Below are 17,777 nucleotides of genomic sequence, written 5' to 3'. Positions count from 1 at the left end.
GTGCGAGTGGCAGCCACTCCATGTGTCCCTTTCACGTTGATGTTTCTCTCTCTCCCTCCCACTCTGTCTGAACAAAGGATAAATAAATGTCCTCGGGTGAGGATAAAAAATAAATAAAAAATAAAGTTTAGCCCTGGCCTGTTTGGCTCAGCGGTTAGAGCGTCAGTCTGTGGTCCAGGGAGACCCAGGTTCGGTTCCCACTAAGGGCACGTACCTCGGTTGCAATTTGTCCCTGGCCCTGGTTGGTCGTGCAGGTGGCACCCACTCGATGTGTCCCTTTCACGTCAATGTTTCTCTCTCTCTCTCTCTTCCTCCCACTCTATCTGAACAAAAAAATGGAAAAAAGTGTCCTTGGGTGAGGATAAACAAATAAATAAATAAATAAAAATAAAGTTAAAAAAAATGGAATTTATGCCCTGGCCGGTTTGGATCAGTGGCTGGAGCATTGGCCTGCGAACCAGAGTCCAGGTTCGGTTCCCGCTAGGGGCACGTACCAAAAAAAACCCACAGAATTTATCAGTGTAATGCATTCGTCAACTGAATTTACAAAGGATTCCAAAAGTGACATACAATTTGCTCCAATGGAGTACAAACTTGTAACAGTGATCAGTGTCAGGCACTAATAAATACAGAAACATATAACCTAAAGGGATAGAAAAGCATCCTAATGTCCCAAAACAGAAGACTATATAAATGAAAGGAGACAGAGATTTTCTTTCTTCCCTCATTTCAAGAGTAAGATAATTATTCCTACTTTTCAAGACCTCCTTATTTCTTCTTCTTCCTAATACTTTTGAATGGACAGCTCTCCCAAAAGCTAAATTTTTATTATAATCATGTTTACTATCTTATTTTTCTTTCCTGCATAACCAAGCTACCTGTAAAGTATTTCTAAATTTCATTTTCTTTCCTGAAAAGTCTCATCAAGTATATTGAGCATTTATACATCATCTTTAAATCAAAATGAAATTCATACTTGATCCAGAAGTACTAACTCTTAAACTACACATTCAATCGCAAATAGCTGTGAACCTAAACCAATTCATATTTGCTTATTCGGTATATAGTCCAATGCAAATGAGATCAGAAATTAAATTGGAATATGTACAAATTATGAGACAATTTATACATAAAACCATGAGCAAAAAAAATGTCCTTTGCCCTTTGATCTAGGCATGTGGAGGATAAGTGCCTGAAATCTATGTTTACATCTAGGAATCAATAGCTATTGTTCAAAATCAGTAAATCCAGAACTGGAAGTATAATCATACTCAGGAGATTACTTCATTACATATCTGCACACTATATATAGAGTATCATATATACACACTCTGTACATATGTATATATTAAATATTGCATATACAGAGAATTCTCTCTCTCTTTCTCTCTCTCTCTCTCTCTCTCTTTGGAAGCTATTATCAGATCTAAATAATGATTAAGAGAACACTTCTAGAATGAAAAGCCAGGGTGGGCAAGGAGAAGCATGAGACTATTGCCTTTCATTACCAACTTTTCTATTTGATGTTACTACATGTATATATCACTTCAAATTTCTTTAAATTTTTAAACATCTTCAAGATAATTCTTCCCTGCTAAGTATCCATTATTGACCCTACTGACTATTCAACTACTCAGCATCCTCTACATCATCGGTTTAAATCACATTGATTTCCATCTATTGGCAACACTCAAAATTTTTTCTTCAGTCTCTTTATGTATGTGCTTTCCATAAGTCAACAGGCAGTCCCTAACCTACTTCAGCAAAGACTATGATTTATGATTTTATTATTCATAGCACCTTGTACAGTGGTCTTCAAAAAAAAGTTTTTTGCATATATGACATCTAACAATTCACTGAAAACAATTCAAAGATCCTTCTTAAAAATAAAGAAGAAACCAGCAATGATTCAGAGTATAAGGCTATACAGTACATTAGAAATAAGATTTCCTCCCAGCTCTTTTGAGATCTAATTAACACATAACATTGCAGAAGTTTAAGTTGTACAACATGCTGATTTGGTACACTTATATATTGTAATATGATTACCACCATACCTTAGGAAACACCTGTAACACATCGTAGAATTACCATTTCTTTTTTGCGGTGAGGACATTTAAGATCTACTCATTTAGCAAATTTCAGGGATATAGTACAGTTTTATTAACTATAATCACGATGCTGTGTATTAGAGTCCTAAAACTTATTCATCTAATAACTGGTAGACTGTACCCTTTGACCAATAGCTCCCTTTCCCCTCTATCCTACAGACCCACCTGCCTCTGGAAGCCACCATTCTCATCTGTTTCTGAGTTTGATTTTTTAGATTACACATAAAAGTGTTATTATACAGTATTTGTCTGCCTTTGACTTATTTCACACAGCATAATGCCTTCAGAGCCCATCCATGTTGTCACAAATGACAGGATGCCCTTCTTTCTCAGTTGAATAATATCCCATCATTCCATATCTTGGCTATTGTGAATTATGCTGCAATGAACATGGGAGTGTAGATATCTCTTAGAGAGAATGATTTCATTTGCTTCGAATAAATACCCTGAAGTGTGATTGCTGAATCATGATAGTTCTAATTCCTTGAGGAACTTCCATACTGTTTTGCATAAACTCTGTACTAAGTTACATTCCCACCAATAGAGCAAAATAATTCCCTTTCCTCCACATCCTCACCAGCACCTATCTCTTACCTTTTTGCTGACAGCCGTTCTAATAGGTGCAAGGAGATAACTCGTTTTATATTGATTTGCAGTTCCCTGATGATTAGTGATGTTAAACACCTTTAAACATTTGTATATCCTCTTTGAAAAACGTCTACTCAGGTCCTCTGTCCATTTTTAAATTGTTACTTGTTTTTTTGCTATGAGTTGTATGACTTCTTTATATATTATATATAAGGTATTAATCCCTTATCAAATATAGGATTTACAAGTATTTCCTCCCAATTTTGTAGGCTGCCTTTTCATTTTGTTGATGAGTCTCCTCTGCTCTGCAGAAGCTTTCTAATTTGATGTAGTCCCACTTGTTCACTTTTGCCTTTGCTTTTGGTGTCAAATACAAAAAAAATCATTGCCAAAAACAGTATCTAGGAGCTTACCCTGCCCCTGACCCCACATTTTCTTCTAAGGGTTTACAGTTTAGGTGTTACATTCAAGTCTTGAATCCATTTTGAGTTGATTTTCCTGTTAGGTGTAAGATAGGGATCCAGTTTTATCCCTTTGCATGTAGTTATCCAGTTTTCCTAACATCATTTATTAGAGAGACTATCCTTTCCCCATTGTATATTTCTGTCCTCTTTGTCATAAATGAATCGACCATACATGAGATGGTTTATTCCTGGGTTCTTTACTCTGTTTCAATGATCTGTTTTTTATGCCAATAACACAGTTTTAATTATGATAGCTTTGTAATGAAATTTGAAATCAGAAAGTGTGATGTCACCACCTTTGTTCTTGTTAAGATTGCTTTGGTTATTCAGGGTCTATGGAGGTTCCACACAAATTTTAGAATTGTTTCTTTTCTTTTTTTTCCTATTTCTGTGAAAAATGCCACTGGCATTTTTATATAGGGATTTTATAAAATTTTTATAGGGATTCACTGAATCTATAGATGGCTTTGGGTAGTATGGGCATTTTAACAATATCAATTCTTCCAATTCATGAGCACAGACTATCTTTCCATTTACTTGTATCTCCTTCAATTTCTTTCATTAATGTCTTACAGTTTTTGGTGTATAGATCTTTTACTTCTTTAAGTATTTTATTCATTTTGAGGTAAATGAGACTGTTTTCTTAATTTATCTTTCTGACAGTTCATTGTTAGTACATAAAAACACAACTGATTTTTGTATATTGATTTTGTATCCTGCAACTTTACTGAATTTATTAGTTCGAATAGTTTTTTGGTGAAGTCTTTAAGGTTTTCTATATACAATATAATGTCTTCTACAATCAGAGACAATTTTACCCCTTCTTTTACAATTTGGATGTCTTTTCTTTTTCTTGCCTAAGTGCTCTTGCCTATGACTTCTATGTTGAATAAAAGTTACTTGTCCTTGCAGCTTTTTACCACTGAGTATATGACAAGCTGTGTGTGGGCTTGTCATATATGGTCTTTATTGTGTTGAGGTATATAGTTTGTTGAATTGTCTCATCAAAGAATGCTAGATTTAGTCAAATGCTTTTCCTGCATCTAATGAAATGATTATATAATTTTTATCCTTTATTTTGTTAATGTGGTGTATCACACTGATTTGCAGATGCTGAACCATCCTTCCATCCCTGGAATAAATCCCACTTAACCATGATGTGTGATCCTTTTAATGGGCTGTTGAATTCAGTGTGCTAATATTTTGTTGAGGACTTTTGCATCTATCTTCATCAGAGATATTGGCTTGGATTATCTTTCTTGCAGTGTTGTCTGGCTTTGGTGTCAGGGCAATGATGTTCCTGTAAAATGGATCTGAAAGTGTTCTCACGTCTTCTATTCTTTAGAAGAGTTCAAGAAGAACTGGCATTAATTCTTCTTTAAATGTTTTGTAGAATTCACCAGTGTAGCCATCTGGTTCTGGATTTTTCTTTGTTGGAAGGGTTTTGATTTCTGATTCAATGTCCTTACTAGTAATCAGTCTGTTCAGATTTTCTATTTCATCATGATTCACTCATGGTAGGTTGTAAATTCCATCCCAGGAATTTATTCATTTCTTCAACATTTTCAAATTTGTTGGTGTATTAATTATTCACAGTATTTTATGATCCTTTGTATGTCTGTGTTATCAGTTAAAATGTCTCTACTTTCATTTATAATTTTACTTGAGCCCTGCTCTTTTGTTCTTTGTAAGTCTAGCTAAAGGTCTGTGTATTTTGTCTATCTTTTCAAAGACCAGCTCTTCTTTCATTTATCTTTTCTATTGTCTTTTTTAGTCTCCAGTTCATTTACTTCCACTCTGATCTTTGTTATTTCCTTCCTTCTACTAACTTGGGGCTTAGTGTTTCTTTCTCTAGTTCCTTAAGGTATAAAGTTAGATTTAAGATCTTTCTTCTTTCTTAATGTAGGTGTTTATTGTTATAAACTTCCCTCTTAGAACTGCTTTTGCTAGACCTCTTAAGTCTTGGTATGGTATGTTTTCATTTTCATTTGTCTCAAGATATTTTTTTATTTCTTCTTTGACCCACTATTTCTTCAGGGCATGCTGTTTAATCTCCATGTAGTTATGACTTTTCCAGTTTTCTTCTTGTAATTGATTTCTAGTTTCATACCACTATGGTCAAAAAAGATGTTTGATATGATTTCAGTCTTAAGGTATTAAGACTAGTTTTGTGGCCTAACATGATCTATCTTAGAGAATTTTTCATGTGCATTTGAGGACAAAGTGTATTATGCTGCTGCTGAAAGGAGTGCTCTATAAACATCAAGTTCATCTGGCCTAACGTGTAGTTTAAGTCCAATGTTTCCTTATTTTTTGTCTGGATGATCTAGCCATTGTCGAATGTGGGGTAATGAAGTCCCCCACTATTATTGTATTGCTGTCTATTACTCCCTTCAGTTCTGTTAATATTGCTTTACATATTTAGGTGCTCCAGTGTTGGGTGCATAAATATTTACAAACATTATATCCTCTTGATAAATTGACCCCTTTATCATTAGAAATGAGATTCTTAATTTTATGTTCAAAGTCAATTATATAATAAAATAACCACTTACCTTTAAGAGTTTCACAATGCTTTTTAATTGCTACAGGAGTCAAATGCAGAAAATTAGGGATCTAAAGTAGAGAAATTTAAAGGATAAATTAGCCAACTATCTTAAAAACATGAAAAAGACCATTTGTTCATACAGCTAAATCATAGGCCCAACAAGCCTTATCTTAAATAAAATGTGGTAGTTTTTACAGTATTAATTCTGTCACTGGTGTTGTGAATTCAAGAAAAAAATTCCTTGAAATACAGATTCAGTACCAAGTATCTTAACATGACAACACTAGGAAAAATAAACATGATTTTTAAAGCATTCTTCCTGCTACGAACCTACAGGTGCATATATTCTCTTATAGAACTGAAAGCATTTAAGGACACAGATCATTGTTTAATCATCCTAACTCCCCTGGATTACATAGCACTATGATACACTTTCCACTTTGTAGTTAACAGACATTGTAGAACTGAACAAATAAATGAAGCTAGCAAATCTTAGGGGAACAATTTAATGAAGTTGAGAATATAAATATGATGCTATATTAAGAGGCTACCTCATCATTCACAGGGCCAATGGGAAGTTCAGGAAAGGTCAGAGATTTGATTCCTTCAAATAAATAATTACATTTATTAGATATTTCTTGAATACTGTTAAGCAATTTAAGAAAAAAATTAGTTCAATAGAATGATTTAGAAAAATTTGAATGAGCCGAAAGTTACTCCAAACATTATGCCTAGAATTCTAAGTGTTGATCAGGCAATGTTTATTTTAATCAAGAGAAAATAGGCAATGAAAATTGACACTATGGAGTAAGGTGGCTTCATTTTTCTATACTTTTATTTTTGAAACATAAAATATAATCTTAAAATCATAAAAGGAATAAAATAACAGCTAATGCCTACATAACATTTATGTAGACACTGTTCTATGCACTTTGCATGTTATTAGCTCAGTTAATAAACGTATCCAGTGACACTCACTAGGAAAAAAACTTCACTGGACTAAGCATATAGGTGATTCTTAAAAGGGATTACATGCATTAAATGTTTGGATTTCTATGTTTATTAAAATACCATTCACAACCACTAGCATTATTACAAACATATTGACCGCTATCCTCTCTCATCCCATATTTTCCAAAGACCCTTTCTTTCAACTAAGTTCACTTTTCCTCTTTCATTTGAAGAAAAAATCAGTTCCCTCAATGTTTGTTTTCTTATGTTTCTTAAAACATTCCCATTTCATTTACCTCTGCCTCCAGCAGCAGATAACCCTTCTCCATATTACCATCTCATTTTTTACCATCACCTTTTATCAAAATTTTCTTTGTATTTCAAGAAGACACTCATTTAATGGAAAACAGTTTGTTGATGATAATTCCACTGTTTATAAAAGGAAACCATCTAAGATATGCATTCCTACGCATATTTATATTTTCTTTAAAAACCTCCAGTTCATAAATCATTATTGATGCTACCAACTGTGGCATTTAATATGAGCTATTTTGCTTCAAGCAATAAAGTTTAAGGACAATAATAATAATAATATTCTACCTTTCTGGACAGAGAGTTTAAAAATCTGTTTTAAAAGTGGAACATTCATCCTCACAGTTCTCAATCTCAAATTAGATTACTTTACTTTTCTTAGGTCCATTTGAAAGATACAAGAGAAAAGAAAAAGCCAAAAGGGAAGCCATAGGACCAATTAATTACATTCTTAAATGCCTAGGATTCTTTGAGTCTTCTTTAACACAAATAATCAAAATATAATATCCATTATTACCAGGGAAAAATTTTAAATTAAAACACAATAAGCTCCTATACAAGAAGTATGGGGGGGGGGGAGGGATCATTATTTATTTATTTACTAATCCTCACCTGAGGATATTTTTTCCATTAATTTTTAGGGAGAGAGGAAGGTGGCAAGGTGGGGGGGAGAAACATTGCGATGAGAGAGACACACTGATCGGTTGCCTCCCCATGCACCCCAATCAGGACCAGTGATGGAACCTGAAACCCAGGTACATGCCCTTGACCAGGAATCGAACGGAGACCCTTTGTGGTGTGGGCCAACACTCTAACCACTGAGCTACACTGGCCAGGTCAGGATCACCATTTATTTAGATATAAGTCTTAGCCAATAAGTCAGCAACTTATCTTACCTTTAAAAGTTCTAGATTTCCCTCTTTCGCCATGGGCACCCCCCTTTTTACTGGATAACCCATTCGAACAGGAAGAGGTACTGCAGAGGGTTTAAATGGTGCTGCAACTGGGTAAACACTGGGCCAGTCCTGGTCAACAGCCATTTTCTCAGTCCTAGGAGGTAGTGCCTAAGAAACATAAAGCAACTTAATTATTTTAAATATGAACACATATTTTAATTTTAAAGCAAAATAAAACATGCAATTAAGAGAAACAAAACTGTAACCTATGTGAAATCCCACAAAGCTGCTGCTGGTCAAATAAAAAACCACCAAGTCTACCTAAATATTTCTGTACTGCTTCCTCAAACCCTCTGGGGCAAGGATTCCCTTCACTAAAAACATCTCTCTCTTATTTATTTATTTTTTATCCTCACCCGAGGACATTTTTCCATTTTTTGCACAGATAGAGTGGGAGGGAGAGAGAGGAAGAGAGAGAGAGAGAGAGAGAAACATCGACGTGAAAGAGACACATCGAGTAGCTGCCACCTGCACGACCAACCAGGGCCGGGGACAAACTGCAACTGAGGTACATGCCCTTAGCGGGAACCGAACCCGGGTCTCTCCGGACCGCAGGCCGATGCTCTAACCGCTGAGCCAAACCGGCCAGGGCTCTATCTTATTTATTTACTTAGACTTTTAGCAAACTTTTTACATTTTGTTTATGAAGGGGGTGAGTAATAATATATTTTGAAATAATTTTAAAAACTTCTTTGAAGAAAGTCAGTATCTGAAGTGACACTGAGAACTTGTAAATGAGTAAAGTAAGGTTAAGCTAATTGAATAAATACATAATAAGAAATTATATATCTTCTAGGCCCTGGGAATAGCTACATGATAGCTTAGTCAATCACAATGACAACATATATATAAAATATATTCAATAGAAGCGGATGGCCAGCATACAAAAGCATGGTTTAAAGAGACAATTTGGCAACACACATCTATGCAGTATCTAAATTAATGTAGTATGTCCCGGAAGCAGGTAATAGTCCTATGAAAATGACTGCTCTAGACAATTATAATTTGATACCATTTAACTTCCAACTAATATGTCTTTGTTCTGACTCCATACCAAGTGACTTTATAATTTAGATTCCTCCAAAGAGATGCCCATAGAGTGAGAACTAGTAAGATTAATCCCAGGCTGCATGACTGTTACAAGCATCATCAAAAATAATTCTATATTCTGGTTTATGTACCTGTTTCCTGGGACTATGTAGATGTGTCTTCCTCTCAAAGTTGATCCATTCTGGGGTACTGACAAAGACCAGTCCAAGACTAGAGTGAAGACTGTGGTAGTCACCAAGTAAACATCCCCTATGAGCCCTTCCTGGGACGTTCCCTCCTGCCTCATTGTGAGTATCTACCGCACTTTAGAACTTCAGAAACCATTAAGATAGCATATATTGGAGTATGTTAATTATTCACCTTTCTTCTTGGTGGCCTTTCAGATCTGGATGTTCTTTCAGTTGTACCTAAACAACAACACAACAGTTACAAGAATTTTATAACACAGAGTTGTTCAACACTGGTCATGATCCCATAATTCAAATACAATTTAAGGTATTAAGCAACAACAACAAAAAAGAAACAATAATTCATTTTCTGTAAACTCAGAGACTAAAATCATCTCAATAAAAATGAAAAGTCAGAGTCCTGGCCGGTTTGGTTCAGCGGTTAGAGCGTCGGCCTGCGGTCCTGAGAGACCCAGGTTCGGTTCCCGCTAGGGGCGCGTACCTCGGTTGCAGTTTGTCCCCGGCCCTGGTCGGTTGTGCGGGTGGCAGCCACTCGATGTGTCCCTTCACGTCGATGTTTCTCTCTCTCTCTCTGTTCCTCTCTCTTCCTCCCACTCTACCTGAACAAAAAATGGAAAAATGTCCTCAGGTGAGGATAAAAAAAAAAAAAGAAAAGTCAGAAATGGGTAAGAACATTCCAGTTATTAAAATATAAAGTGAAATAATCTAAAAAAAAATACTCTCAATAAATTTTAAAGCTCATAGTCAAATAAACTCACTTTCCCAAATTAAAATTTCTAGTTAGAAATAAGTATGTTGCGTTTTTAAAGATAAATGGCTTGAAATGTTCAAATTTTAAGTATACTTGCTCATATTTGGAAATATTCTTTCTACCAAAAAATGAAAGAAAACCCTTAAGTTTTTCCTTCTCTATTATATATTAGAACTGCCAATGCTACGATAACAACAAAAATCATAGCCATTCCAATAAATCACATAACTGTAAAGGAGGGCAGATTACATACAGTATATGTCTTTTAAAATATTATCTTATGCCTCTTTAAATAACTTTTACTATTCTAAAATAGAAATAGCTATTTTTATTGAGCACTTTCACATGCTAGACACTGTTAAATGCTTTTCATTATTTCATTTAATCTGATTCTTCACAAGAACTGTAAGTACTATCATCATCCTTACTTAGGGGTCATTTATAGCCAAGAAAACTAAGGTCCAAGAGTTGTGACATTAGCATAACATATAAGAATCCTGAGACTCTGAACTTCACATTACATTCTTCACATCTCTAGTTTCATCCTCCTTCATAAGGCCCCACAGCTACATTGAACTTCCAGTACCAGGCCCTTCAGTCCTTCTGAACTTGATGTTCTCCTTGCCTGGAATATGCTTCCTTTCTCCTCCTGCCCCACTTCATTTCTTCATCTGACAAATTCTTATTCATTCCTCAGTAGTATTTCATTTATCCCTTCAAAAGTTTGAGTGTTACTGTGTACCAGAAATTAGGAAGAACAAGAGAAAAACACTAATCTCCTCTTTCCTCGCCTAGCTCCAGCCACGCTGGCCTTTTCTATTCCTTGATCACACCCATAAGCTTATTACCATTTCTGGGCCTTTGCACTAGCAGTTCCCTGTGTCAACAATGCTCTTCCCCAATCTCAGCACGGTTCTGGGCTCTGCTCAAATATCACTTCCTCAAGGAGGTTGTTCCAGACAGACTGCCTATCTTATTCTACCCTATAGCCACTACTCCTCCAATCCACCGTTCTCAACATCTTACTTTATTTTTCTTCATAGCACTAATCACTACCTTACATTGTACTGACATCGTTTATCTGTTTATAATCTGACTTCCCCAAAGTATGTAAACTTCATGAGGGGAGGGACCCTTGAGGTATCCCGGTATCTAGAATACTGCCTAACACACAGTGAAGAGTTAAGTATTTGTAGAATAAATGAATGAAAAATTAAAAAGACATGTGCCAAGACTATGAAGAGCCACTATGATACATTAAGGAATTTATCATTTATCTCAAAGCAATGAGAAACCACTTGTAGATTACGAACAAGGGAATGGCAAGATAAGGTTTGCTGTTTAATCACTTCACTCCGGCCGTTGTCAGAATTCATTGTAGGGGAGCAAAAGTGGAAACAGGGATCAGGAAAGGAACTGTTGTAGAAGCGAGAGATGGTGGCCTAGACTGGGCTGTTACTATGAAGACTAGAGATCTTACAGACCTTCTCGGTTCAAACTTCCAAGAAACGGATCGCACCTGGTGTACCTGGACCCGCCTCCTCTTTGACAGAGCTTTTCTCGACTCTTGGGGGCTCCTCCCCATGCTCCCTTGTGACTTCCTTCCGGCGACTTTCCCAGCACCTAACACTGCACAGTCTGCGTTAACAGAAGGTCTTTTGCACTAGCCCCCTCGAGGGCTAGAAGGGGCCCGGGCATTCCCCTTATCTGAGTGAAGGTCACTGCAGTGTCTGTTTGAAAGGTCATCCCATTAGATGGCATGGCGAAGCCTGGGATTCTGAGCTGCAGGTTGTTCCGGGACAGCTGCACATTTCTCTTACCGTTCGGGAAAATCCGCGGTTCAAGCTCCCAAGAAACATGACCGAGCACCAGGCACTCGAGAGAGACCTGCGCCCGCGACCGTGCACGCAGCCCGACGGCGCCGGTCACGCGGGGGAGCGCGCAGGCTCGCGGCGCCCCCCGGACCCAGAGCCGAAGTCTGCGGCGGGAAACGGGGCGACACGCGCGCAGAGGACAGACCCACGAGCACGGCTTTCCTACCAGGCGGGCCAAGGCCAGGCTGGCGGAGGACGCAGCGGCCTCCCCGGGAGCGGCCTCCCCTCGGCGCCATCACGGGCCCGAGACTCCGCTCTCACCTCCCCCACAGCCCGGGGGCGACGCGGCAGACACTCACGCGGGCTCGGTTTCCGGGCCACAGTGGTCGGAGACACGGCGGTGGCGAAGGCACGCAGGGTCCTGGCTCCAGGCTGCAGGGCCCGCCGCGCGGGGAGCCAGGCAGCCGCCATGGCTGCGGACACTGCCGGTCGCAGGACCAGCGCGACCCCGCGGCTCGGGGGCGGGTCTGAGGCCGCCACTGCGCACGCTCGCCCGCCGAGCCCCGCCCCTAGGGTGTAGAGGCCGGATACACGTGGGCCTGGGGAATCCGGGACAGAGTCAGAAAAGAAGATAATGAAAAAGAAACAAAGCGATTTAAAAAATAAAAAATCGAAGCAGTCATCCCAAAGACAATTGCAAATAATGATCATACTGATCAGAGGGCAGGTGTGGGCTGGGTGGGACCTCCTATGTCCTAGGTCTGCTCCTTTGCAATTGCTTTTGTGTACTTTCTTGGATTGAAGAAAGTATTAAGCTAGTGCAAGTGACACACTCGAAGGGGAGAGGCAGTATCCCTTGGTAGTTAAAAGGATACTTGAGTTTTAAACTTGGTTTCACCATTTCTGGGCTGCGTGAGCCTACTCCAGTTAATATAGACAAACATCTGGGTACAGTATTCGTGTACAGTGAGTATCCTGTGCACGTAGAATGCGACTGTTTTCAATGATTTCGTTTGCTTGTTTGTAGATAGGTTAGAGTTACAAAAAGTCAACACTCATCAAGACTTAGAATATAATGGACATTCTTGAATGAGTTCTCTTCATATTTTACCCTAGGATGGATGAACATACAACCCTTAAAATTATCTTTTATTTTTTCAACCAGTGTGTATAATATTTAATCAAAGTACAAAGTTATAATAACAAGAACTGGGCACAAACTCAACTGACTCTTGGTAAGCATACAACTGGTAGAGCAGAACTATGCAAGTGTCCCACAGTATTCTACCTGTGAGCATTCTATGCACTAGGGGCATCCATCAGTATGTGAGAGGAATAAATAGCATGATAGAGACAAGTATTTGTAATAATCTCAATGATTCCATTATTGTTCCAAAGCAGAAGTATGGTATATTAGATGTATTCGTTTTCTAGAGCTACTGTAACAAAGTACCACAAACTGGGTGACTTAAAACAACAGAAGTTTATTTTCTCTTAGTTCTAGAGGCTAGAACTTCAAAATCCAGGTGTTGGCAGGGTTGGTGGTTTCTTCGGAGATTCATAGAGAGAATCTGTTTATGCCCCTCTCTTAGCTTCTGATGGTTGTTGGCAGTCCATGGCATTCCTTGGCTTGTAGACACATCACTCCAATCTCTGCCTCTATATTCACATGGTGTTTTTCCCTCTTCTCTATTTTTAAGAGTAAAAGCATGACCTTTTAGTCACATGAACATGGAGTTTGAATCCAGGCTCTGCTTTATTGTGATCTTGGGCAAGTCCACCTAATAACCCTGAGCTTCAATTTCAAGGTAAATAGGAACAATGACATCTCCCGCAGGACCACTGTGATTGTTATATTTTGGAAGGCGTGATGTAAATGGTGGTCATTGGAAATAAGCTCAGAGTCAGTACAGTAGCCACTTTCTCTCTCTCGAACTTTTATATTTTAATACAATAAAATGCAAGACCTATACCGTGGAAATTTAGGGACAAAAGAGATATGAATCCTTATAGAATTAGTTTATATTCAGAGAATTCTCAATTTCTGAGTAAGATGTTAAAAGACTTAGGTCCTCAGCCCTGGCCGGTTTGGCTCAGCGGTTGGAGCGTTGGCCTGCGGTCTGGAGAGACCTGGGTTCGGTTCCCGCTAAGGGCACGTACCTCGGTTGCAGTTTGTCCCCGGCCCTGGTTGGGTTGTGCGGGTGGCAGCCACTCGATGTGTCCCTTTCACGTCGATGTTTCTCTCTCTCTCTCTCTCTCCCTCCCACTCTATCTGAACAAAAAATGGAAAAATGTCCTCCGGTGAGGATTAAAAAAAAAAAAAAAAAGACTTAGGTTCTCAGTCTACCTTCCCATGCTTTCTGTCTTTTGTTTTACTCTTTCCCTAAGAAAAAAGTAGATAGATATGATTAGAGTTTTCCTAGGTATCATGTACAATAAGGTTCATTCTATATTAACAATACCTGGTTCACGCAGTGTAAAGGATAAGACATGCCCTTGCCGGTTTGGCTCAGTAGTAGAGCTTTGGCCCGTGAACCAGCGAGTTGTGGGTTCAATTCTGGTCAAGGGTACATATCTTGGTTACGGTTGTCCCCGGCCCTGGTCGGGGTCATGTGGGAGGCAAATAGTCCATGTGTCCCTCTCACGTCGATGTTTCTCTCTCTCTCCCTCCCACTCTATCTGAAGATAAATAGAAAAATATCCTCAGGTGAGGATTAAAAATAAACTAAAATAAAAAAATAAATAAAGGGTAATACATGTATGTCCTGGCCGGTTTGGCTCAGCGGTTGGACTAGGCCTGTGGACCAAAGAGTTATGGGTTTGATTCTAGTCAAGGGCATGTACCTCAGTTACGGTTTGGTCCCTTGCCCAGTCAGGGTCCTGTGGGAGGCAACCAGTCGATGTGTCTCTCTCATGTTGATGTTTCTCTCTCTCTCTCCCCCTCCCATTCTGTCTGAAAATAATAAATGGAAAAATATCTTTGGGTGAGGATTAAAAACAAACAAACAAAAAAGAATAAGGCATGTACTATTGTATACAAAGACATTACTAAGAATTACATAATTTTTCAGTTGGAAAAAAATCTTCATGTGCAATCACTTACTCATGATAAAAATCTTTTTTTCAGCCTTCATGACCAAACAACCCAACATTGTAGAAATAAAACTGGTTTCATGGGCATGTGACTTGCACGTAGAAGAGCCCTATGCTTGGCTGAATGCTCTGCTGTCATCTTGAAATTTTTACGTTTTTGTTTTGTTTTGTTTTTTTCCCTCACCCGAGGACATTTTTCCATCCTTTGTACAGATAGAGTGGGAAGGAGAGAGAGGAAGAGAGAGAGGGAAACATCGATGTGAAAGGGACACATCGAGTGGCTGCCACCCGCACGACCAACCAGGGCGGGGGACAAACTGCAACCGAGGTACGTGCCCTTAGCGGGAACCGAACCCGGGTCTCTCCGGACCGCAGGCGGACGCACTAACCGCTGAGCCAAACTGGCCAGGGCGAAATTTTTACGTTTTTGAACAAGGACCCCCACATTTTTGTTTTGTATAAGGGATCCTAATTATGGAGCCAATCCTTCTGGGGAACAATTTTAAATATTAAGATTTCTTTACAATGGGTTTTTATTATACTTAAAACCTAGATTAATCCAATGACTTTCTGTCAGAGCTATTTAATCAAAACAAACTTCTTTATAAAAAGTAAGTGAGCCCTGGCCGGTTTGGCTCAGTGGTTGGTGTGTCGGCCTTCTGACTGAGTTGCGGGTTCGATTCCAGTCAAGGGCACCTGCCTTGGTTGTGGTTCAATCCCGGCCCTCATTGGGGTTATGTGAGAGGCAGCCAATCGATGTGTCTCTCTCATGCCGATGTTCCTCTCTCTCTTCCCCTATCCCCACTCTATCTGAAAATCAATGGAAAAATATCCTTGGGTAAGGATTTTTTTAAAAAGAAAAGAAAATGAGTAGAGTGTGTCTATTCACAAGCATGGTAAGTAAGCAATATGCAAATATCCAGGTATGTGGATGGACTTTGCAACCTAAATATCCATCAAAACAGTATTGTTTAAATATATTATGGTGTATACAATATAGAGTACTACTTAGACATATAGGTCTTAATCCTATTTGAACATTAGAATTACCTCAGAAGATACTAAAGTAATTGTTTGGGGCCCCTCCTTCTGAGATGCTGATCAATTGGTCTAGATGTGTTTAGAGCATTGGTATTTTATTGTTTCTGTTTTTGTTCTAATTTCCCCAAGTAAATCTAATATGCAGACTGGACTGAGAACCATTGATGTCAGCCTTAAAAAGAACCTAGTGGATATAAATTTATTTGTGTTGAAAATTCTCCACAATATATAGTTAAGTTTTTAATGTTAAAAGGCATTTGGGATCATATGATTCCATTTGTATAAAACATTTTTAATATGCAGGATAGGTTCTAGAAGGATAAACAGCACACTAGAGGGGGTGGAGGTGAGACTCCTGAAGACTTAACTTTCCACATTTCTGTACTTTAATTTTTACACCAGAATGCAGATTTTTAAATAAGAGAATACAGTATTTTTTTAAGTCAGCAAAAGCTTCACATTTTTTTTTTTTTTATCATCCTCACCCGAGGACATTTTTCCATTCTTTGTTCAGGTAGAGTGGGAGGGAGAGAGAGGAACAGAGAGAGAGAGAAACATCGACGTGAAAGAGACACATCGAGTGGCTGCCACCCACACAACCCAACCAGGGTCGGGGACAAACTGCAACCGAGGCACATGCCCTTAGCGGGAACCGAACCCGGGTCTCTCCGGACCGCAGGCCGATGCTCTAACCACTGAGCCAAACTGACCAGGGCAAAAGCTTCACATTTTTAATTTAAAAAATATGGTGAGTCTTTGGTTTATATCATCCAGCTGTTTATAACATGAATACTTATAATTTATGCTAGACATCAAAATCTTGGGAAGTTTACACTATAGTATAGAAAATGTCACAAGCATTGTCTTCTTTGAATTAGTTGAAGTCATTCCCATTTTACAGGTAAAAAAAAAAATCAAAGAGTTAAGCAGTAGACTTTGCTCTTAAGAGAGCTGAGACTCACACCCACTTCTGATACCAACTTCTTGATAGCTTACTCTACACAGCATTGCTGCAGACAGGGGTCACTATATGCCAAAAAAAAAACAACATGAATTGGATCTTACAACCTTTCAGGAACAAAGTAGGAATACTTGTTTAACAACTTCAAGAGATGTCTCCTGGGGCCTATTCATGTTCACTTACTAAAGGCAAAGGACTTATGCTTCCCTTGATTTTTTGGTTTCCTGGAATGAAGAAATGTCCAAGTCAAATTTAGTTCTGCCTTTGCATATATTGATAACGTTTAAGAAGTCTGGAAATACAACATTCTAATTGTGACATATTTCATACCCCTTATCCAATCATTAGCAAGTGCTGTATGCTTTTACTTTCAACTATTCTTAAATCTGACCTCTTTCCCCCTCCTCCTCTACCACCTTGTTCCAGGCCACCCTTTTCTCACCTGGTTTCCTTTAATAGCTTTCCACCTGTCCCCATGGGCTCTGCTTCTACTCTTCCTCCCTACAGTCTCTTCTCCACCCAGCAATCACGTGAGGTCTTAAAGGGCCAGGCAGACCAAGGTATTTGTCTCCCCATATCACTCAGAACAAAATGCAGAGTCTTACAAGTCTGATCTCCTTGATGCGTTTGCAGGTCACTTCTCCAACCTCACCTCCTGGTTCTCTTCCCCTGGCTCACTTTGCTCCATCCACACCAGTCTCCTCTGCCGCCGCCTCCTCCTCCTCCTCACACATATCAAGCACTCTTCCTTTTCAGGCCCTTTGCATTTGCAGTTCCCTGTGCCTGGAACACTGCCAGATATCTGCACTGACGCTCTCTCTTAATTCAATCCAGATTTCTGGTTAATTGTCCCCTCCTCATTGAGGGCCCCTTCTCTCTCTATCCCCTTACCCGTGCTTTATTTTTCTTTGCAGCACCCCTGTTATGTTTCTTAAATATGCATTTAAAA

At 38.8% G+C, this 17,777-nt stretch overlaps 1 protein-coding gene across 2 annotated transcripts in view; it reads right to left on the bottom strand.

The window, feature by feature from the left end:
• Positions 1-12,229, bottom strand: part of MRPS35 (mitochondrial ribosomal protein S35) — a 31,130-nt gene extending 18,901 nt beyond the window's left edge. The window contains exons 1-4 of one of the 2 annotated variants that reach the window (XM_036251989.1): positions 12,093-12,229; positions 9,341-9,387; positions 7,871-8,038; positions 5,719-5,779 (exon numbers count right to left, since the gene is read on the bottom strand). In XM_036251989.1, the coding sequence (XP_036107882.1) occupies positions 5,719-5,779; positions 7,871-8,038; positions 9,341-9,387; positions 12,093-12,204 (388 nt within the window). In that variant the 5' untranslated portion in view covers positions 12,205-12,229. The other variant, XM_036251990.1, reaches the window with a different exon arrangement.
• Positions 12,230-17,777: the final 5,548 nt, after the last annotated feature.

The sequence above is a fragment of the Molossus molossus genome, unplaced genomic scaffold, assembly GCF_014108415.1.
Source record: "Molossus molossus isolate mMolMol1 unplaced genomic scaffold, mMolMol1.p scaffold_m16_p_10, whole genome shotgun sequence".
Classification (NCBI taxonomy): Eukaryota; Metazoa; Chordata; class Mammalia; order Chiroptera; family Molossidae; genus Molossus; species Molossus molossus.
The sequence above is the reverse complement of the archived record's forward strand: the minus strand, read 5'-3'. Positions and strand labels throughout refer to the sequence as shown.